This window comes from Scyliorhinus canicula, chromosome 7 (assembly GCF_902713615.1).
Source record: "Scyliorhinus canicula chromosome 7, sScyCan1.1, whole genome shotgun sequence".
Lineage (NCBI taxonomy): Eukaryota > Metazoa > Chordata > Chondrichthyes > Carcharhiniformes > Scyliorhinidae > Scyliorhinus > Scyliorhinus canicula.
In genome coordinates, this window is record NC_052152.1 from 171,687,329 (window position 1) to 171,710,894 (window position 23,566).

At 40.8% G+C, this 23,566-nt stretch overlaps 1 protein-coding gene across 15 annotated transcripts in view; it reads right to left on the reverse strand.

Annotated features, from left to right (window-relative positions):
* Nucleotides 1-2,602: 2,602 nt before the first annotated feature.
* arfgap1 (ADP-ribosylation factor GTPase activating protein 1) overlaps nt 2,603-23,566 on the reverse strand; it is a 41,773-nt gene continuing 20,809 nt past the window's right edge. For 4 of the 15 annotated variants that reach the window (XM_038803270.1, XM_038803273.1, XM_038803271.1 and 1 more), the window contains 9 exons: nt 15,633-15,716; nt 15,419-15,530; nt 13,958-14,014; nt 13,611-13,643; nt 13,298-13,327; nt 11,662-11,718; nt 7,091-7,150; nt 5,944-6,026; nt 2,603-4,404 (listed from right to left, as the gene is read on the reverse strand). In XM_038803270.1, coding sequence (XP_038659198.1) covers nt 4,104-4,404; nt 5,944-6,026; nt 7,091-7,150; nt 11,662-11,718; nt 13,298-13,327; nt 13,611-13,643; nt 13,958-14,014; nt 15,419-15,530; nt 15,633-15,716 — 817 coding nt within the window. In that variant the 3' untranslated portion in view covers nt 2,603-4,103. The remainder of the gene's footprint in view (nt 4,405-5,943; nt 6,027-7,090; nt 7,151-11,661; nt 11,719-13,297; nt 13,328-13,610; nt 13,644-13,957; nt 14,015-15,418; nt 15,531-15,632; nt 15,717-23,566) is intronic. The other 11 variants (XM_038803274.1, XM_038803275.1, XM_038803277.1 and 8 more) reach the window with 11 other exon arrangements.

A 23,566-nucleotide genomic window follows, 5' to 3' on the forward strand; every position in this document is an offset into this window, starting at 1 on the left:
CTGGGTATAATGCATGTTATACAGTTGCCTGAATCAACTATGCAGTATATTTTTTATATTTTCCACTTGTTACACTAAGTGCATCAACAATAGTTAAAGATTGGAAAAAAGGTTTGATTAAAAAAGTAGTTCAAAAAAATGCTGAACTACAATTCATGGTTCAATTACATGAAAATTAGAAAAACGCAGTCATAACTGCAGCACGGTAGCACAGTGGTTAGCACTATTGCTTCACAGTGCCAGGGTCTCAGGTTCAATTTCCTGCTTGGGTCACTTTCTGTGCAGAGTCTTCATGTTCTCGGTGTCTGCATGAGTTTCCTCCGGGTGCTCCAGTTTCCTCCCACAAGTCCCAAAAGACTTGCTTGTTCGGTGAATTGGACATTCTGAATTCTCCCCCAGTGTACCCAAACAGGCGCCGGAGTGTGGTGACTAAAGGCTTTTCACAGTAACTTCATTGCAGTGTTAATGTAAGCCTACTTGTGACAATAACAAAGATTATTATTATAGGCTTCCAGTGTTACACAGGTTGTGAATTGCATAAATGTTCAATCAACAACTTGGACACCATAAAACATCAGATTTTCTGTGAAGCTTAAAGCAGTAGTCACTGCCATTTTGAAAACATTTCCTTATAAACCCCAGTTGCCAAATCTAAGAAATACTGGATAGAAATCTCTCTACTTGCTTTTGGTAGAACAAAGGTTGCCCAGTTGTTAGCTCAAGGTTGTTACAGGAATAAGAAGGTACTTGGGTTTGGGACTTTAGAGGCTGGAAAAAGGTCACATATCCCATAAAAGCAATAAGTATTCATGGCTGATACTGGAAGTCTGCAGAGGGATTTGGATAGTTTTGAGTGAATGAGCTAGGGTCTAGCAGATGGAATACAATGTTGACAAATGTGAGGTTATCCATTTTGATAGGAATAACAGCAATGGGGATAATTTTTTAAATGATAAACTATTAAAAATGCTGCTGTGCAGAGGGACCTGGGTGTGCTAGTGCATGAGTCGCAAAATGTTGTTTTACAGGTGCAACAGGTGATTAAGGCGACGAATGGAGTTTTGACCTTCATTGCTAGAAGGATGGAGTTTAAGACTAGGGAGGCTATGCTAGAAGGATGGAGTTTAAGACTAGGGAGGCTATGCTGCAACTGTATAAGGTGTTAAGTGAGGCTACACCTGGAGTATTGTGTTCAGTTTTGCTTGTTACCTGAGAAAGGACGTACTGGCGCTGGAGGGTGTGCAGTGGAGATTCACTAGGTTAATCCCTAGTTGAGGGGGTTGGATTACAAGGAAAGGCCGAGTTGACTGGGACTGTACTCGTTGGAATTTAGAAGGATGTGGGGGGATCTTAGAAACATAAAAAATTATGAAGGGAATAGATAGGATAGATGCGGGCAGGTTCCCACTGGTGGGTGAAAACAGAACTTGGGGGCATAGCCTCAAAATAAGGGGAAGCAGATTTAGGACTGAGTTTAGGAGGAATGTCTTTACCCAAAGGGTTGTGAATCTATGGACTTCCCTGCCCAGTGAAGCAGTTGAGGCTCCTTCATTAAATGTTTTTATGATAAAGATAGATCGTTTTTTGAAGAATAAAGGGTATGGTGTTTGGGCGGGAAAGTGGAGCTGAGTCCACAAAAGATCAGCCATGATCTCATGGAACGGCAGGGCAGATTCGAAGGGCCAGATGGCCTACTGCGCTGTTCTTATGTTCTAGTATAAAAGCACCATATTTACCATCAGATGTAAAAATATAGATGTCTATATCAGTAATGTTCAAGGTGCTACAGCACACTAACAAAGAGCCCCCAACATTTTGTATTACAGAATGACAGGTTAGTCAATTTGAAGCCTCTTCATACATTGGTTCCAATCTTAGCCATACCATAAGCCAGTAAGCAGAGCAGTTTCTTGACAGGTAACTTTTATTTCTTTGGAGTGAAGCAAAAGTGATTTGGAAAAAGTGCACCACCTATTGACCAATTAAAGAGCAACAATAGTAGAGGATAGGAAGCAGGTTCTCTACATTAAAGTATCTATTACAGCACAACGACCCTGAAGGATTGCAAAGGTCATTTTTGAAATGCAGAGAACGTTATGGATAATGTATAGAATTACGAGAAAGGCCAGGGTCTCAGACTGACAAATACCCATCTCTTCTCTTAAGAATAAATTTGTAATCGTTAATATATCATCTGTCAATCAAGTAGTCAAACATTTTGGGTTTCATCCTTCACTGTAACTGGAATGAGATCTTGAAGTGGAACTGAACAAACCAAAAAGGCGGTAGGAAAGTCAGAAAATGAGGTTAAACTATGAATCAATAGGTTCAAATAGTTTTGAAAATTGTTGTGCTTTGAACAATTATCAGGTGCTCCAAAGTGTTGTACCGACAATGAACAATTTTTGAAGTGTAGTCACTGTTATATTGTAGGAAACATGGCACCAAATATGCGCATGGCAAACTCCCACAAACAGCAATGTGATGAGAACCATAAAATCTGTTCCTGTGATGTTGAGTGAGGGATAAATATTGGCCAGAAATAACTCCCCTATTCATCACTTATGTTCTGAAAAACGTTCAAAAATACATCAGGATGTCAAAATGTAAAGTTTAATTGCAGAATGAAGTTTTATAGTAAATTGGGAAGTTAATAATACTTCCATGCAATTAAGCAAAATAAAATCTCATCCGTTTTCACTTGCTTTATTGTCATACATCATCAAGAAAGCAATCACACTCAAAACTGGGTGCAAAGTAATTAGCAACATCTAAGTTGCTATACATATTTTCAGATGTCCATTCACGTCAGCAAAAATTTCCATGTTAGCTTTTAGGGCATAAAAGTTCAATCATTCCCTAAGGTACAGAAATGAGAATACACCAGCTTGTTGCTCATGCTCAAAAATATTGCACATACTTTGTCAAAAGGTCTATTACGGAAATATCACTTATTCATACTATACCCACACTACATGTAACTGGAATGTTTGGGGCTAGGTTTTGGAGGCAGCAGCAGACCAGACACAAGAAATGTCACCACACTTGTACATCTACATATTCTGAAAATTAAAATCGGACAGACCAGAGAAAACATTTCACTTTTGAATTTTAAACAAATAAAAAGGTTTTTTATATATGTCACACATTTGAAATAAAAGAATAGAGAACACATCTGTGCTAGTTCGACGACGATGGCCAATAAAATTATCCAAATAAAATACTTAAAAATTGACATAAGCTCAGAAAGGACTACTTTCAGCATTAGCAGATTAATATTTAATACACTCATTTATTCCTTCACCCATGATTTTAGTGGTCATAACCAACTAGTGTTAACAATTCAATGGCTGTGTTAAGATATTAGATGGTGGAATGTTGCACAAGTGTAATGAGCATTTGTTTGCTAATACCGGAAACAGTCTCTTCAAGCTTACATATTGGTTTGTAAGGCATGTAACGTGAAAGAGGAAAAAAGATAGTAAACAATTGAAACTGGAGTAGATCAATTTTAATAATCTACAGTTTTACTTCAATCTGCTCAGTACCAAACCTATAATAGTCACACCAAAAACACCAAGTTTGAATTTGCAAATCTTCCTGCCCTGTACAACTGCACATAAGCTGAAGACAAATACTATATAGCACATGCAGTAAATGCTATGTTTGTTGTATTTTTGAAAGAAAACCTGAGCTAAAATTAATCACTGCACTATTTACCGTTCCATTTTTCTCCATGATACCCTGCAGGTTTTAATGAGCATTTATGTACACAAAAAGAACAAATCGGTGGGGAATTAATGGAAAAATTATATTCCCTTAAATAGAAAAATGCATTTGTCATAGCATGGAGTGTAAAAATAGCACAGTTGAACTCAAGTACTTACTGTAAAAGGATAATGTTCTGGTTACAATACTGATGGCTCATTGCAAAGATTTTGTTTATTGGTGACATATGCATGGAACCAGCTTTTAGAAAGTAAATTGGATTTTTGAAACATTGATTCTTTATAGACAGGAATACAAACTGGTTTACTACAGCAAAGAAGCAAAGTAAAGCAAAGTGAATTGCAGGTCCTTTTAATTTGAGGCACTTTCCCAAGCTACCAATCTTGGTTGTCCCATCCATCATCCGTAGTTCCTCCACTTTCTTTTTTTGGTGACTTTTTATTCTTGCTTTCCCCACCTGCGGCCCAATTATCATCCCAGTTGTCCCAGGCATTGCTATGGTTGGTTTGCTTTATCGTGTTGTTCTCCATGCCCCAGGCATCGTCATTCTTTTCACCCGAGCCCCAAACACCAGCACTTGGGGGCATCTTCACCTTAGAATTCTCATCCTGACTAAAATTGTCCCAGAAACCATCTTCAAGTCCACTGTTCTGGTAACTTTCTCCAGTTGGGTAGCTGTAACACAGAATATACCAAACTTTAGAAATGATTGGGTATTTCAAAATTGAGCATTTGCACTACAAGCTGTGCTTGTACAGAGGATTTTCAATGTGTGTATGTATGAAACATTTGTAAGTATGCAATAACATTCCATTTCTATTGCATTAGTGAATGCCACACATCCCATTAAAGAGTGATAAATGCTGCAACTGTTCAATAATTCACCTAATTCAGAGTCAGGGTATCATGTTGGTCCTGTAGGCATGCTTCACGAACAGAGATGGTTTTAATTAAAAGGCTGGGTGCCCAGGGCAGTGCAGTGGCACAGTGTGTAGCACTGCTGCCTACGGCGCTGAGACCCGGGATCGATCCCAACCCTGGGTCACTGTCCATGTGGAGTTTGCACATTCTTCCCGTGTTTGCGTGGGTCTCACCCCCACACCCAATGATATGCAGGCTAGGTTGGTTGACCACGCTAAATTGCTCCTTAATTGGGAAAAAAATAATTGGGTGCTCTAAACTTATTTTTAAAAAAAGGCTGGATGCCCTTCTGAGAGCACATCAATTAATACAAAACTTCAATATAAACGTACAAACGATAAACACCTTTTTTCTCATAATACCTAAATGGTAAATACCTTGCATTTTTTTTTAAAAATGATCCTCATCTCAGAAGACCAAGAAGTTGATTTATTACCTATGCAAGTTGTACACTACAAAATGTGATTTTACCGTAAATGCATGCAATTTCACTGTAACATACCTAAAAGCTATGCATGGAGAATATTGTGCAGATCAGAATCTGTAGGATTTGTAATCAATTTAAAAAACTAAGATTGTATTTTTTTTAAAAAGAGGAAGCTCTGTTGGCCTTACGCCAGGGCAATTCAAGTACAGGTTGAGCATTCTTTTTCCGAAATGCTCGAGGCCGAGTGTATTGGATTATGGAATTTTTCGGATATCGGAATATAAAGTGCATCTGCGGTGTGTCGGGAACTGGCATGTGTGGCGCACGTTCGGAACTACGCATGTGCGTCGCGCGTTAGGAACTGTGCATGTGTGTCATGCATTGGGAACTGCACAAGTGAGACATGTTTTGGGAACTGTGCACTTGCGGCACCCATTTTGAACTGCGCACCTGCGGCACCCGTTGGGAACTGCGCACGTTCTGCATGTGACGGGAACTGCGTAAGTGAGGCAAGCATTGGGAACTGCGCACGTGCAGTGTGTGTTGGGAACTGCACATGTGCAGCAAGTGTTGGGAAATGCGCATGTGTGGCGCGTGTTGGGAAGTGCGCATCGGCCGGGGACTCATGACATCACGACGGTGCTCAAAAAAAAAGTGCGGTTTTTAGTTTTTTAAATTTTGGATAAGGGATGCTAAACTTGTAGTTACTATCAGAAACATAGGGAAAATCATCCAGAGAACAGCAGAGAACATAATTTTGCTATGGACAAACATTGGTTTTTTTGGATACGTAACGATATACTAAAACATTTGAATTTAGAAATGTGATTGTGCATTAAGATTTAGTGCATTTAAATGTACATTACCTTTCAGAGGCAGCTGTTTCACCTTCCTTGTTGGTAAAAAAAGAACTGACGTCTTGCCACCCTTTTACGGTAACTCCCTGTACCTATGAATGTTAATAAAAAAGACTGAAATATCTTTCATAGTAATAGATGTTTTCAAATATGCATAATCATATAGACGTACAAAAATTAGATGCTCCAACAATAGCTATTAGCCTTCTGGCTCTTAGGTCCAGAAAATACTGTTGCTGACATTAACAAATACTATTGACATAAAGTGAATCCACATGATACTCATGGAAACTATCAGAAATTAGGCATTCACCAGTTCATTTTGAAGAGACTAGCCTCTCTCCTACAATAGCAAATAGCTATTTGATTACTAATATTATCAACAGTAATAGCTAGGTTTTATCTAATATACAATATATTTTGAATAAACATTACATTTAAAAATTATTCCAGAACTATGCACATTTTAAGGATAGCTATTAGGGATTAATTAAGGATTAACTATTTGGTCTAAGCAAGAGAACTAACTTGAAAATAATATTGGTTCCCTCTACAATTGATTAACAAATCACTTTTCAATATAGACACTCACCATGTCATCAATTACCAACGATAGCAAAACAAAAGGAAAACAAATTAGCACCAATCAAAAAGGTTTGTCTGGTCACAATAAGGCAGACTCCATATCTGTCAACTGTCCAGGTAAAACAGCATTTATGCAACAATTTTGATGTAAATTGTAATGTGACGTGGTTTGGCTTTACACTTCTTCGAAAGTTGCAGCATAAATCCAGAGTTTGGAAGGAGTCTCAGTCCATTTCAGTCTGGAGTTAGGTTGGACCCCACTATATACCTGCACAACAGATTTAGATCCACCCTATAATTGCGGTATAAATGCAACTTATACAGTTTCACATGAAATTGTTTCAATTACTTATCAGTTTGTATGTGTCAAACACAACTGACAGCCGTGATTTCTAGAACTTGGGGGAATTTTTTGCCGTCCAATAAAATGTAGTTTTGTAATGGTTGAGCAAGAAAATCAATCATTTTTCAAGAAAATTTTTAATTTATCTTTATTCTTAAGCTTCTATAGCAGTTGCACAGAATATGAAGGCTGGCTTTGAGACATGACCAGCCTTATCCTTCTGCATACCTTATTAGCAATCTGTGACACACCAACGGTCACATCATCTAAAAATTTTCCATCTTTCACCTGTGTATATAAAAATGCCTCCAATTAATTAAGCGTTGCAAATGATACATCAATTTACAGAACCAAAGAATGAATTACCCTCATAGGCAGAAATAAAGGAGTACATATATGGGAAGAGTTACATTTCCAGTCCTTCTTCAAAAGAGGAATCCAACAACACGATTATCGTGTTTTCAACAAAGAAAAATGCCCCAAGGGCACAGCCAGAAATGGATACTGAGCCAAAGGAGTTATCAGGATGTGAGACAAAAGCTTGTTCAAATAGATGGATTCCAAGGAGGAAAGGGAGGCAGAGAACGGAAGCAAGGAATTCTAGAGCAGAGTCTACGTGACTGAGAGAATGAATGTCTGCTAACTGTGGGGTGATGACTGAAGACCAGAGGCAGACAACAAAAAATTTCATTAAAGGATATGTATTAGAAATGAATATTTATCTTTAGCCATCAGTCAACAAACTTATAAACTTTCAATATGCAACAAATACAAATGTGGATGTGATGCTAGAGTGGATAGAGATGATGAGGTGCTATCCAGAGTTATCAGCTTCCACAGTTAAACGGTCTGTTGCCAGTAGCTGTCACAATTGAGACACAGGATTTAAAGAATATCACTTGGAAAAGATACTAGAAAGCCACGAGCAGCAATGGAACTGTATTGCAGCATTAATCAGTGTCTTCAGGTAAAAACACCCCCGAAAATTAAGATGCTCGCAGCTTTTGTTTGCTTCTTGAAGGGAAACATATTAGGTGAAATATTCTGTTCCACAAAAAACAAAGGGCAAAAAGGAAATTGTTAGCTGTATCAGATGTTGCAATTAGAGCTAGTATCAGGCCAGAACAAAGACTTTTCCTCTTCATTCATATAATACAGACTTTACCTGGATTATACATCTCCAAAACAAAATTCACCTCTGAATCTGTTTTGGTTTCCTGTCTCAAGGGACAATATTCCATTGATAGCAAAGGTTAATGGGCCACCATAAATGCCAGCTGATGGGGAACTAAGCTATTGGGTTAACTGTATAGCCAGCAATGTGATTTTCATACCACCAGGCTACAGTCTGGAACAATTTTGGTAAACATGCAACCAAGTGATACAGTGACACCAATTACAATGGAAGTAATCTGCAATAACATTTGATATGGTACTACTTAAAAGATTTCTTTATGGCAAAGACAATGGCACTTGGAATTAAGGGGAATGTGGCCAAAAGAACAAAGAAATTGTTGGAGGGCAGATCGCAAAGCAAAAAGGTAAATTGAAGTTCTTCGGAATGAAAAGGTATGCTGAATGGTGGTCTGCAGGGTTCAGTGTTGAGCCTTCTGTTTTATTTGCTGTATGCATAAACAATCAGGGTTTAAGATGAGAGGGAAGATTGAAAATTATTCACACCAATTGTGGGAAGAAGAAGGTATGGCAAATTATGAAAAACAATATCAAGACTGGGACGATAAATGGATAGGCTAGCAGAATAAGCAGCCAATGCAGTTCAATGTAGAAATGTCACAAGTGATACCTTCTGGAATAGTGAAAAGGAATACACTTTAAATGGGAAGATTTTAAATGTAAAGGAGCAGAAGAACATCATGCATCTACATGCACAAGGTGGCAATGGAAATAAATAAGCTACTAACAATATTGATACAGCAACAAGATTTTAATAAGGTCACTTGGAACATTGTGTGCAGTTGACACCCCACTATTGGAAGGACATGGAAACAACACCCACTGATAAATCAAATGTACTATGTCTCTGCTGTACATTTTAATAAAAATTGAATATTAAATGACCAGGTGTACATTAGTACAAACTGCCAAGGAAATAAGACAACAGCATGTGCAATTAAGCAACAACGAAACCATACAAATTCATCTGGAAAACAGCTGAATTGGTATTGTCATACGAGATAGCTAACAAGTACAAATGAAAATGGAGTCCACAATTTGTGAACTAGGTATTACATATTAGTTTGATTTAGGTATCCTTATGGAATAGAAACGCGATCATCTGAGTATGAAACGAGGTTTAGAATGCTCAACTAAAAACAGAATATAAATTCCAAAACTGCTCAAAAGTTAACAAGTACTCATGTGTACAAACATCATTAAAATAAATGCTAAAACAATGACAAAACTGATTTATTAATTTGCCTTTTCAACAAACTATTATAATTATCGATGATTTCACAACATGAGCAGTTCAAAAGTAAAAGAACTTAAAGGGCAAAATTTGTAATTTTTAAACTTTTAATTTTTTGAAGATACTCTAAAATTCAATACTCCAACCATAAAATGAAAAATATTTTTACAGCTAATAAATTCTAAAATGCGAAATGTGCAGATAAACAACCTGCACCATATCAATGCAGATAATGGTCAGAAATTGCTGTGAAGATATCCATGCTATTTATGAGCAAATGGAATATCTACTGCAGTTAAAAGCAAATATTCACAGCCATGGCTCACATTGGTAGCATTTGCATCTGAGACATTAGGGGCGAAATTCTCCCCTACCCGACAGGGCGGGGGGTCCCAGCGTAGCGGAGTGGCGCCAACCACTCTGGCGTCGGGCCTCCCCAAGCCCTCACATTGAGGGGCTAGGCCCGCGCCGGAGTGGTTGGCACCACACCGACTGGCACCCAAACCGGCTCCAGCGGCCTTTGACGCCCACTGCCCGCCACCGGGGCTGGCCGAAAGGCCTTCGCCGGTTCGCGCATGCGCCAGCTGCTGCTGACGCCACCACCGGCGCATGCGCGCTGGGGGATTCTCTTCCGCCTCCGCCCCGGTGGAGGCCGTGGCGGCGGCGGAAGAAAAAGAGTGCCCCTACGGCACTGGCCCGCCGGCCGATCGGTGGGCCCCGATCGCGGGCCTGGCCACCGTGGGGGCACCCCCAGGGTCTGATCGCCCCGCGCCCCCCCCAGGACCCCGGGGCCCGCTCGCGCCGCCGATCCTGCCGGCACAGAGGTGGTTCAAACCACGGCGGTGGGAGAGGCCTCTCAGCGGCAGGACTGCGGCCCATTCGGGCTGGAGAATAACGGCAGCACAGAAACCCGTAGCCTCCCGCCGGCCCCCGCCATTCTCCGAGGCGGGCGGCGAGATTGGCAGCACGCCGACATTTTTGCGGGTGGGATCATTCTGGACATGGCGGGGGCGGGATTTTCGGCGGCCCCGGGCAATTCTCCGACCCTGCTGGGGGTCATAGAATTTCGCCCCAGGTTGTGAATTCAAGTCCCACTCCAGAATTTGAGCACAGAAGTCAATGCTGGCACTCCAGTGCAGTACTGAGAGAGAGTGCTGCATTGCATAAATCAAAAAGTGCAGAGGATACTGGAAGTCTGCAGAGGGATTTGGATAGTTGAATTGAATGGGCTAGGGTCTGGCAGACAGAATACAATGTTGACAAATGTGAGGCTATCCATTTTGGTCGGAATAACAGCAAAATGGATTATTATTTAAATGATAAAATATTAAAACATGATGCTGTGCAGAGGGACTTGGGTGTCCTTGTGCATGAGTCACAAAAGTTAGTTTACAGGTGCAACAGGTGATTAAGAAGACAAATGGAGTTTTCTCCTTCATTGCTAGAGGGATATAGTTAAGACTAGGGAGGCTGTGCTGCAACTGTATAAGGTGTTAATGAGGCCACATCTGGAGTAGTGTGTTCAGTTTCGCTCTCCTTACCTGAGAAAGGACGTACTGACGCTAGAGTGTGTGCAGAGGAGATTCACTAGGTTAATCCCAGAGTTGAGGGGGTTGGATTACGAGAAGAGGTTGAGTAGACTGGGACTGTACTCGGAATTTAGAAGGATGCTGGGGGGATGTTATAGAAACATATAAAATTATGAAGGGAATAGATAGGATAGATGCGGGCAGGTTGTTGCTACTGGTGGGTGAAAGCAGAACTAGGGGGCATGACCTCAAAATAAGGGGAAGTAGATTTAGGACTGAGTTTAGGAGGAACTTTTTCACTCAAAGGGTTGTGAATGTATGGCATTCCCTGCCCAGTGAAGCAGTTGAGGCTCCTTCACTAATGTTTGCAAGATAAAGATAGATAGTTTTTTGAAGAATAAAGGAATAAAGAGTTATGGTGTTTGGGCAGGAAAGTGGAGCGGAGTCCACAAAAGATCAGTCATGATCTCATTGAATGGCAGAGCAGGCTCGAAGGGCCAGATGGTCTAATCCGACTCCTAGTTCATATGTTCTTATTGTCAGAGATGCCATCTTTTAAATGAGGCATTCAACTGAGGCTCCCAGGTTTGAGTTTCTGATAGCTTTGTGGCAGTTTACTGTCTGCCTCACAGTTAGTACATAGAACATGTACATAAAAATGCAGAGGAAGTCAAACTAATGACAGATGACATTGCAGTCAAATCAATCACAATTGGCTTGCTTCAGTCTACATTATATAGGTGGATTGCGAAAATAGTTGTCTAAATTTATGATATAACCATGATTTCAAGTAATTAGTGTACTGATCATCAGTTTGAGCTCCTTAAGCAGGACTATGTTACCTTGTCCTGAGCAGGTTTGATGACACTCTCATTAATTGTGTGACCTAACTCTGTAGCCTATTTAAAAGCAAGAAAAGAATTTATCAGTAATGAAAAGTGTACATCTTAGATATATGTTGCACATGCAGCAAGCAAACAACTCAAAAATACAATTATCTCAGCTTCAGCATGAACCACAGTACATGCAGACAGGACACAAAGACAATTTCAACACAACAGGCTCTCATGACATAACAAGCAAGACTTCATTCAGACATCTATTTTACCATATTGTGAATTTTACTGAATACATGAAGCACAAGATGCTATTATTAATTTAGTCGGCCATACAGTATAATTCTATTTCAGCTGAGTCTGAATTCTAAAGGTCTCTTCCAAATAGCAGTATAAAACCTGTTAAAAATCCTAAAAGGTTCAGAGGGCATTTTGTTTAAAGTTTCATTTTCAGTGCAGGAATATCTTACTTAAATAAGGTAAATTTAACTTTGATGGGGATGCAAAACGACCAAGAGCAGGTCAGCTACCTGTTACATGTATACAAGTCAGGTGGAGTGAATGGAGGGATGGCCAATTCACAACTGCTGGTTTTCCATTTCCACCAGTGTAGAATTTTACCCCAGAGCTCAAAGTAAAATTTTACTGGATAACCTTCAAACTCATTTAACAAAAATTGTTGACTAGTTAGCTAAACTTCCACTGTTGAAGGGAATTTCTGTACCAGTATGTAATCACATTTGTAAGCCATTAACTTTTTCAATTACACAGCCTCTATGACCTTTGAAGCTTTCTATCTAAATCAGTAATAAAGCTATAATAAAGCTCTAAAAAGGTCTTCCACAAAGGCAGGGAAGATTGTGCATGTCTGGAAAACAATGTTAGTATGCTTTTGTTACAGAAATATTTTAATTTTAGAAGGGATTTATTGGTGAGCAATTATATTTCTAAACAGCAGGAAATTGTCTCAATAATTCTCATTTTAATCAGAAAAGGACTACTAACAATCATAAATGCTATGCAGAGATTCTGCGGGTAATACACCTGTATGGTCAGGGTGCGAAAAGGATCTGATGATTGGAGAGGTCAAATATCCTGTCAAAAATGCAAGTTCCAGACCAACACAAAGTGCAGTTAATAGTACTGTTGGCCAGATCTCTTCCCAAGCAACTATCACTGCCTTCAGGACAGCAAGGAAGAAAAATAAACAAAACAATACCCTAATTTGATCTAACACCATTTCTTATTTTCACGTACAAAATATTGGATGTCACCTAACAACATGAACCTGGAATACAATATAGGAAATTGAGAGGGATGTGAGAAAAAGTAATGGGGATCTTTACACTGTGACAGATGTTAATACTGATGGTCCCTTCTGAAACTTGCAGACCGAAAAATGGAAGAGATAGACCACTGCTCAGAAATAATAACGGCTGCTACCATATACTTTAAAACACCTGATAAATACCTATTACTTGTGCAGACAAACATACGGTTCAAAATAAGTTCCTGAAAAATGAGTAACCACATGGGAATTATGGAATCAAAGCGATGATGACCAAAATAAAAGAAGAATATTGATGCCACACAATTAATGAATGGTGAACAATCTGGCATGCACAGAAAGTAGGCACTTTACCGGTTCTGGCTGTTGTTTGTAGCCCCAAACCTTTATCCAGCAAGAAAGCAACAAGGACAGAACAAGCACCATTTAGCAATGCACAAGTCCCCTCCTCTATTGTCTATCAAAAACAAGATTATTGAAAAAGAAATCATACAATGCTGTAATGCTGATCATATTTAAGGTGCTGTTCAACTTGAAACAGAAAATTTAGATTCTATTGGTTTTTTTTTTGCTCGAGCCTGTTAACTTTGGTACTGAGCTACTTCAGCCACATGTGGCAACATCTGACATACAGAATAGAGAACAAAATTGAATAAATGAACAATACCTTTTGTGTTGCCTGACTTCCGAGTTTTGCTGCCTGGTTGAGCAAAAGAATGATGAGTTTCACCCAAATATCTACACGCTTCTCAACAGTAAACCACTCATTTCAATATTAAGCATTGTTTAAACAAGTAAACTTGACAGAAAAAAATGACAATAGAAAAAACAATTGAACATAAAACATTTTAAATAAATACTCAGGCATTTAAATCTCTCCTGAACAAATTAACAGAATAGGAAAGATTTAACAAACTTGAATGATTGCAGAAATGATTGCTGCATTGCTATAGTTATCTAATTGGAAATGTTTATGCAACTTAATAAAATCAGGAATTGGAATAGGCTACTTACACCTTCTTTTGCTGCTGATGCAAACTTTGTGGCCCCAACAGTAAAATTGCTCCAGCCCTGAAAAACAGTGAACATATCCAAAATAACTGATTTTGTCATTCATTGTTGGTTATTTATAGTAGTCACATTAGTTTATGATTTCTCTCATGTTGGTTTGCAATTCCAAGTGCAATAATAAACAATATTTACAAAATTGGCAGGCATGTGAACCTTTCAACAATTCGGATATTCAACCATGCTGACTACAATTCTCCTCCATTTGCCCAAAGCAAGCAGTTTATGGGTCAATTAATTAATCAGTGCTTGCAAGTAACAAGATTCTCTACATTCATATGGACAGTTCAAAGGTTTGAACACTGGTTAACATTAAAAATTTAAATATCATATGTATGTGTACTTACTAAAAATTCAAGTTAGTGTTTGGAGTTTTATATTCTTCCAAAATAGGGTAGCCAAAAATTGAGACTTTACATTATTGAAAACATTACGAGCAGCCAGGAGTTATCTTATGATCCTTACTTTATATTGCATACTTACAAGCAGATCCCTCACCTTTAGTTTTGATTCATTTTAGCACATTCACAAATCCAGGCTGACATTTCTGTGCTGTACTGAAAGAGTGCTGAAGATTAATTGGTAATTTCAGCTTGCTTTTTGTGATACCTTGCTGTATACAAACTGGCTAGCATTTTGCCTATAAAACAACACTATAATCTGAAAATAATTAATTAATTGACTGCACGACATTGAGGGATATCCTGAGTACATTTTTGCTAGTTTTATCTTTCTTTTTCATGACATTGCTTATTGTTAATAAGAACCATACTATACTTTATAAAGCAGAATGTATTATTATTCTACCAGGAAAGTTTTTTTAAGGCTAGAAAATCTAATTGCTGTGAGCAAACACAAGCTAATATCTGAACTGAGTTAATCAATTTGTTCTACCCGTTCCAATAGGCCCAAAATATAACCTGCCTGGAAAGTATTGCTACAATTTACCTATTTTGGCAATTGCTGGAAGTTAGCGTGGTTAACTTTCAAAAAAGCCAATTAGACTCATAAACCAACAAGAAACATCCAGATGTGAATAATGCAACCAACAGAACAATATTTTATCTTGATCTTTTCTTCATAGAACAGAACACCACTGTATTGGAAAATCACTCTACAGCACAAAAATCTGAGCAGGTTGATAAAGCCAGCATAAAATCAATTTTCTTCAATAAACAGACATAACTCATTTGTACTACTAGTACGGAGTTTAGGTAGCAGGTACAAGGTTATTCCCAAATCTTTATCACACTACAAGATAAAATTCACATGAAAACAGTGGCACTTAGTGTCATGCATAATTAAAATTAGGTATTAAAATTAGATATTAACTAGCAGCCAAAGAATTCTCCCACTATCGTTCTAAGGCAAAACTATAACTGCAACAAAACCAAAATATTTTCATACCGAATAAAGAGAAGTCATGGCACTGTTGAGAAAATCATCTTCCTTTTTCTGAGGAGATGCAGTGTTTCCAAATCCAACATAACGATTATCCTGATTACCATATCCTCCACCACTTTAAATAATGAAAGAAAATTACCACTTGTTCAACTGAAAATAACAGCAGGAGGAATAACAAATCACATCATAGACACATTGATTTAATGTGTAATTTTACCTTTGATAGGAGTTATCATCATTCAGCCAGTCCTCAAACACTTTATCAGAGGATGACACAGAGGTTTGGCTTGGTCCAGAACTACTAATGAAAATAAATAAATAAAATAAATGTACTCTGAATAATGACATATAGATATAACCAGGTGGTACATTAAGAATTCTCAATTGCTTCTTTAGCTTGAGTCCCAAGGTTAGGTTCCTTGACAAGGTACTTGTTGAACAGACAAATAATGAAGCTACATTGTATTTTATAACATGGCTGTGGTAATACTATTGATATGTTTTAACCTATTTACATAATGATTGACAATACCTGCCATACTCCATGCATCACATTTCAAATATAATGCTAACAAATCAAAACTAAGCAATCTTAAAATATACATATTTTATAACAAAAGGAAAAAGGATCATCAATCTATTTAAAAAATAAATAAATTTAGAGTACCCAATTATTTTCTTTCCAATCAAGGGCCAATTTAGCGTGGCCAATCCACCTAACCGCACATCTTTGGGTTGTGGGGGTGAAAAGCATGCAGACACGGGGAGAATATGCAAACTCCACATGGGCAGTGACCCAAGGCCGGGATTAGAACCCGGGTCCTCAGCGCCGTCGGCCCAGTGCTAACCAGTGTGCCACGTGTCGCCCTGATCAATCTATTTTCAAAATAGAATTTGAGCCAAGATGAAGAGGAGCCTAGAGGGGTCAAATGAAAGATGCTTCCAACAACAATTAGGCTTTAACTGATCAAGCAACGTATTTAGATCACATCCCAACAGTAAACGCTTGAGCAGTGGCAGTACACATACAGCCAGATTAAATCCACAGTCTCAGAAGACCACTGCAGATCTCCACTTTGAGAGCTGACAGGTGGTGATTTAACCTGAGGTCACCACAACTCAGGCGAGGGGCAAGGCTGAGCCTACATGAATAACCTCAGCCGGTACAGGAATTGAACCCTCGCTGTTGGCGTCACGCTGCATCACAAACCAGCAATCCAGCCAACTGGGGTAAGCGACCCCCTTCAACAGATCAATCGTAAAATGTCTTTTGCAATTATGGTTCAACCTGAAACACTGCTCCAGATTAAACTTTTCTAACAACTCAAATCATACATACTTTGAAATGGTTTCCCTATAAGTGGTCTCTTTCACTCTTCATTTAACCCTACCCACTCTTTTGCTGCTGAATCCACTCTATCTGCATTAACGTCATTCAAATTCCATACAATCAAAGCTTGCACCAGTTCTGTTCAATTGGTAGTCACTACATCTATATAGCTTCTCACAAAGCGCTTTTCCCTAAAATACGTTTTTTTTTGTTTCATTCAAGTCTAACAAACAGCTCCTGCCTTTTGATGGTGCAACCATAGGCCTTCATCTATCCACAACTTGGTCTAGCTATCTCCTCTGAGCTCAAAGAGAACTCCCAAATCTCCTTCCTTACTAAAACTGCCTGAACTTTTGTGCCAAACAATTCTCTCACCAACATAATTATGTCATTGTTACCTCATGTCCAAGAGATGCAGGTGTGAATGCCACACAACTTGCTTAGCCATTGCTCGACCAATATTTTGTAAAGTTGAACGTAATCCCCTCACTTTTGTACTCTATTCCTCTATTATTAAAGCTAATGCTGCCATATCCATTTTCAACAACCTTGTCACTTCCTCTTGCTATCTTCAAAGATTTGTGAATACACACACCCAGGATTTTTCTTTCCTTCACCATCTTAAAGTTGTACCATATTGTTGATATTGCATCTCCTTATCCTTCAAAGCAAGATGCATTATTTCATACTTGTGTGTTAAGTTTTATCTTCCATATGACTGCCCATTTTACTTGTCTAGCCATATTCTCTTGTAATCTGTTACTATCTTCCTCACTGTACATAAAATTTCTGAGTTATGTACTATCTGCAAACTTTAAAATTATGCCCTATATACCCACCTCCAGGTAATAATGTATCGTTAAAATACAGATATGTGTAAGGTGGTACATTTCTGGTTGGAAGAATAAGGAGATTATGTAACTGTTAGAAAATAAGTGTATGTTAAGGAAACATAATCTTTGTATTTACAACTTTAAATTATGAAAGAAATTAGTATTACAATGCTCTCATTCAGAAAGTCAAAGTGTTTGACAGAATACTGTACAAGTAGTAAATTAAAAAGTTTATTTTCTGCATGAGAAAGATCTCATTATTTAATGTTTCAAGAAGTACCAGTTCCATAATTTGATTTCATGAGTTTCAGAATACATCCAATAACCTTGAGACACTTCATCTTCATAGTAATCATAGAGGCGAGTACAGATGGATGCAGGGAAGATATTCTCAATGTTGGGTGTCCCAGAAGCAGGGGTCACAGTCTGAGGATTCAGGGTAAACCATTTTGGATAGAGATGAGGAGACATTTCTTCACCCAAAGAGTGGTGAGCCTGTGGAATTCATTACCACAGGAAGTAGTTGATGCTAAAACATTGAATATATTCAAGAGGCGGCTAGATATAGCACTTGGGGAGAATGAGATCAAAGGTTATGGGGAGAAAGCAGGATTAGGCTATTGAGTTGGAAGATCAGCCATGATAGTGATAAATGGCTGGGCAGCTCAAAGGGCCAAAAGGCCTCCTCCTGCTCCTATGTATGTATAAGAGGCCAGAATTCCAAACAAATCACTGGCTTCTCCATCGCAAATTCCAAGTGCTTCTTTGTTATAGCTCGCACAGGTCGTATGGAGTAGGGATGATCCACTACTCCGTGGAGCTAGCAGAATATGAGCTCCTGATAAGGGGCGGGGATCCTTAACTAAGTCTACAGGTGATGAAGGATTTGTACTCCAAAAGCTAATGATTCGAAACAAACCTGTTGGACTTTAACCTGGTGTAGTAAGACTTCTAACGATGCGAATATTGTTAGCGATAGGAGGCTGAGAATCACATTAAAATGTTGAGGGGTAAGTTATATTTAACTGAATTTGTCATATCATGGGCCTGACGAAAGCCTACGGAGTCGGGGGTCTGGTTTTCCCAGAAGCCCTCGGAGAATACATGCCCCCTTGCTGAAAGGGGGCGGAACCTCAGAGAGCTTCTAGTATGAAGCCAGCCAGCTCAGAACCGGCCGGCACTCACTCGGAGGAGCAGCTTTGACTAAAGGCTCTATTTATAAACTTCAATCAACCTCCTGTTTATCCTGCAACCCGAAATGGACTTATTCCTTTGGGGGCGGTTACAATAGTATCATCTGAGCTGATGTAATTTTAAATACTTTTCGCACTGTTAGTATCAGTTCAAAAAGATTGAACTTTTCAAGTTTTTCAGGGGAGAAGGCAAAGATAGCAATTGATCGCAGATATGAAAACAATAAACCTTTTACTTATGTTAATTCTGGTTACTATGCAATAATGTAAAGACTCCATTATCTAAATGGTCAAACCGTCGAAAAAGAATCTTAAACCGAAGATTGTTGATTTCACCTAATATTGCTACAATATCCATTGTGGGTTAATTAAATCATGAAAGGTATATTGTCTACAAACAGGCATAAGTAGAGATAGAAAAGGCCCTCCCACATTCTCTTTTACACGTAAACAGAAATGGTAAGCTGTGTTTACATGAGAGCAACAAAAGCTGTCTAAATTTTAGAACCCAATCAGAACCCATCAGAACCCAACTTGGCTTTGAAAAGCATGAGAACTGGTGAACCCTAATTTAGCGGGTTCATAATGAGTGTCTTTTTCCATATCTAAGGAACAAAGAAAAAGTGGAGTCTGTTTTCATAGAAATTACAGTGCAGGAGGCCATTTGGCCCATCGAGTCTACACCGGCCCCTGAAAGAGTACCCTACCCAAGTCTATCCCCGTAACCCAGCAACCCCATCTAACTTTTGGATGCTACAGTGCAATTTAGCATGACCAATCCACCTAACCTGCCCATCCTTGGACTGTGGGAGGAAACCCATGCAGACACAGGGAGAACATGCAGACACAGGGAGAACATGCAGTCTCCGCACAGACAGTGACCCAAGCCTGGAAACGAAAGTGGGTCCCTGGCGCTGTGAAGCAACAGTGCCACCCCAATAGTTTCACAGTCATCATTAGACTTTTGATTCCAGATTTTTTTATTGAATTCAAATTTCACCATCTGCAATGTCAGGATTTGAAGCTAGATCGCTGGTCTCTGGTTTATGAGTCCAGTGACAATACGACTATGCCCCCCCCCCCCCCCCCCCCCCCCCCCCCCACCCCCCAACCTTGCACGCCAGGCGTACAACAGAGACATCCAGTCTGTTATAAAGGGAAAATGTGAGAGGCAGGACATAGTACATTTCACTAACCAATATATAGAACAACAATTGTCTGTTAAAATTCCACGGTTATGCTTTTAGAAAATATAGAACGGAAAAAGATGCACCCCATATTGTACAGAATTATGGATCCGCCTAATCAGGTGACTGTTGACAGTCCTAGAACCAAAAAAATGACTATGAAAAATCAGGTTGATCAAGGTTTGGGAGCTGAGAATTGGGAGAAGTTCAATCCGTTTATTTGGAGTAATTGGAGATCTGGATCTGCGGGCAGTGATGTGAACTATAGCAGTCAAATATAATTGTTTCCATTTTCTTTGCATTTAATGTGTTCTGACTTTAATAAAAAACGCTCTCTTTAAATTTTGGTGTCGGACTTCCGGTGACAGCCATGGAGTGAGTGGTCGCACACAGGGCAGCTCCGGCTCGAAGGCGTTGGTTTGTACCCGTTAGTGGGGTAGCTCCGGCAGGAAAGTGGTGCAGGTGTAGAGGGAGAGGTTCTATCCAGGATTGGCATGTCTACTGGCTACCAGACCCGACAAAAAAAGACAAAGACCTTGCTAAGGAACTGGCGGGCACCTGTGGCACAGCAACAATTGCGGACATGGCGGAGAGGGAAGGGTCAATGCCAGTGGGAACAGCTCAGATAGAACAATTGATGGCCTTCATCAAAGACGAATTTCAACAGCAAAGAAAGGAGCTGTATGAGGACTATTCAAAGGCCATCGAAGGTGCAGTAGCACCTCTGTGAGGGTCGATGAACCGAGTAGAGAAGTGCCTTGAGGCATAAGGAGCGAAGCTACAAGAGGTGGAGATGGTGGTGTCCAACCAGAGCGACTGGATCGTGTCCTTGGAGGCGCTGAGGGTGAAGGTGGAGGAGCAAGAAAACAGGTCCAGGCGACAGAACCTATGGATTGTGGGGTTGCCAGAAGGTGTGGTAGGAATAAGCGCCAGGAAATATATGTCAAGGATGTTGGCCTGCTGGAGGAGCAGGGAGTGCTGGACAAGGCCCCAGAGGTGGACAGGGCCCACGGGTCTTTAAAACAGAGGGCGAGAGCGGGCTGTGATTGTGCAGATGCACAAATTCGTGGAGAAGCAAAAATCCTACGATGGGCCAGGGAGAAGCTAGACTGTGAGAAACCTTGTCCAAATATATCAGGATATTGGTACATAGCTGACAAAGAGGTGTGCAAGGTTCAACAGGGCCAAGGCGGTGTTGTCACAAAGGCAGATCCGGTTTGGGGTGTTGTACCCGGCAAAACTGTGGGCCACTTTAGAAAGCTGGGAGTACTATTTTGAAAGGCAAGAGGCTAATGACTTTATAAGGGACCATAAACTGGGGGAGAACTAAGAGTTGGTGTGTGATGGAGCTGCTGCATTCTCAAAGGTTAGAGGTTATGGTTGTTGTATGTTGCCGTTGGATGGACGGTTTTCTTTTACTTTGTTTATTTATGTTATTGTATTTTGGGGAGTTATAAGTTTGTACGGGGGTCTGGGTCAGCTCCGGGGCCGGATGGCTTTCTGGCGGAGTTCTACGAGGCGTTTGCAACAGACTTGGCACCCCATTTGTTGGGGATATTTTGTGAGGCATTGGGGAAGGGGAAGTTGCCAGAGACGCTGACATTGTTCACGCTAATCCTGAAGAAGGGTAGAGATCCATTGGAGTGTGGGTTGTATAGGCCCATTTTGTTGCCGAACAGAGACGTGAAGGTGCTGGCTAAGTTGGTGGTGGGAAAGATGGAGGGATATGCGGCAGGGGTGGTTGTGGAGGATCAAACGGGTCTTGTAAAAGGCAGGCAGCTCTCCAGCAACATCAGGAGGCTGTTAAATGTGGTTATGATGCCTTATAGAACTCCGCCGGAAAGCCATCTGGCCTCGGAGCCTTCCCAGACTTCATCCCCCTAATGTTACCAATCACCTCACGGAGACCAAGTGGCTCCTCCAATGCCTGCCTCCTCTCTTCCTCCAACCTTGGAAACTCCAATCCATCCAGCAACCATCCCATATCCCCTTCTGCTCCACCGGCTCCACCCTGTATAACTTCTCATAGTATCCCCGGAACACCTCATTTATCTTCCCCGGCTCAGATACTACCTTCTCCATTCGCACCATTAAAATTTCCCTGGCGCAGCCTGCCTCCGTCGGTGGGGCGGGTGCCGGAAGTCATTGCCTTTATGGATGCAGAGAAGGTTTTTGATCAGGTGAAGTGCAGATATCTATTTGAGATCTTGGGTACGTTTGGGTTCGACCCGAAATTTGTGGCGTGGGTGCGCTTGTTATATGCAGATCCGGTGGCATGTGTATGCACAAATGGGACGTGTTCACAGAGTTTTGCGCCGCACAGGGGAACAGGACAGGGGTGACCACTGTCAGAGTTGCTGTTCACGCTGGCGACAGCCTTCGGGGGGGGTTTCAGCTGAATGGCAGGGGATTGTGAGGGGGAGCAGGGAGCACCGGGTATAGATCTGTTGTTGTTTGTGTCGGACCTGCTGGAGGTTATGGGTTGGATCATGAGAATATTGGAGAGGTTTGGGGCATTCTCTTTGTACAAGTTAAATGTCAGGAAGAGTTAGGTGTTTCTGGTGAATCCAGCAGGGCTCGGGACCAACTTGATGTTGTTATCAATACAGGTAGCTCTGGAAAGGTTCAGGTACTTGGGGTATAAGGTGACGAGGAAATGTGCTACGATGCACAAGTGGAATTTGACAACATTGGTGGAGGTGATTAGGGGGCTTTTAAGAGATGGGACACACTACACCCGACACTGGCAGTGAGGGTGCAGGTTGTGAAGATTAATGTACTGCCAAGGTTACTGTTTGTTTTCCAGACCCTCCCGATCTCTCTCCTGAAGGTCTTCCTTTGGAAATTGGAGACGGTAATTTCAGAGTTTATATGGGCAGGGACGGTGCCGAGGGTAAAGAGGGCCCTGCTAGAGGCAGGGTGCTCCCGAACCTGCTGCACTACTATTGGGCAACGAATGTGGAGAAGGTGACGCAATGGGGCAGGGGAGGGGGGTGCGGAGTGTGTTAGCATGAAGGAAGAGTCCTGTAGGGGATCCAGTTTGAGGGACATGGTGATGCCTCTGCTGCCGTTAGCTCCGGGGTTGTATACAGGGGGACAGGTGGTACAGTCGACCGTCAGGGTATGGAATCAGCTCAGAAGACACTTTAAGTTGGACGGGGTGTCAGTGTTGGTGCCACCGTGTGGGAACCACAGGTTTAAGCCGGTGGGGATGGATGGGTTGCACGGGAAAGTGGAGGTAGGCGGGAATGGAAAGGCTGAGCGACTTGTGTCTCGAAGGGCAGTTTGCGGGTCTGGATGAGTTGCGGGAGAAGTTTGAGTTCTTTCAAGGGGTGGCCGACGAGTGCGAGAAGTGTGGGCGGGGACGGGTGAATCCTGCACACATGTTCTGGGGTTGCGACAGGGGGAGCGAATTTAAATATATGCAATTGCAGGACTTTGTAAGAAAGGAATTGAGGGCGTTTTCCAAGGGTATACTCTATTGGAGCAAGTGCTGCTCCTGGATGAGTCGAGAGAGGGTAGGATTGAGGACATATGGGTGGTTGGCAGAGCAGGGAGGGGTTGCAAGTGGTGAGGATTAAGAGCAAGCGAGAGGAAGAGCTGGGGGG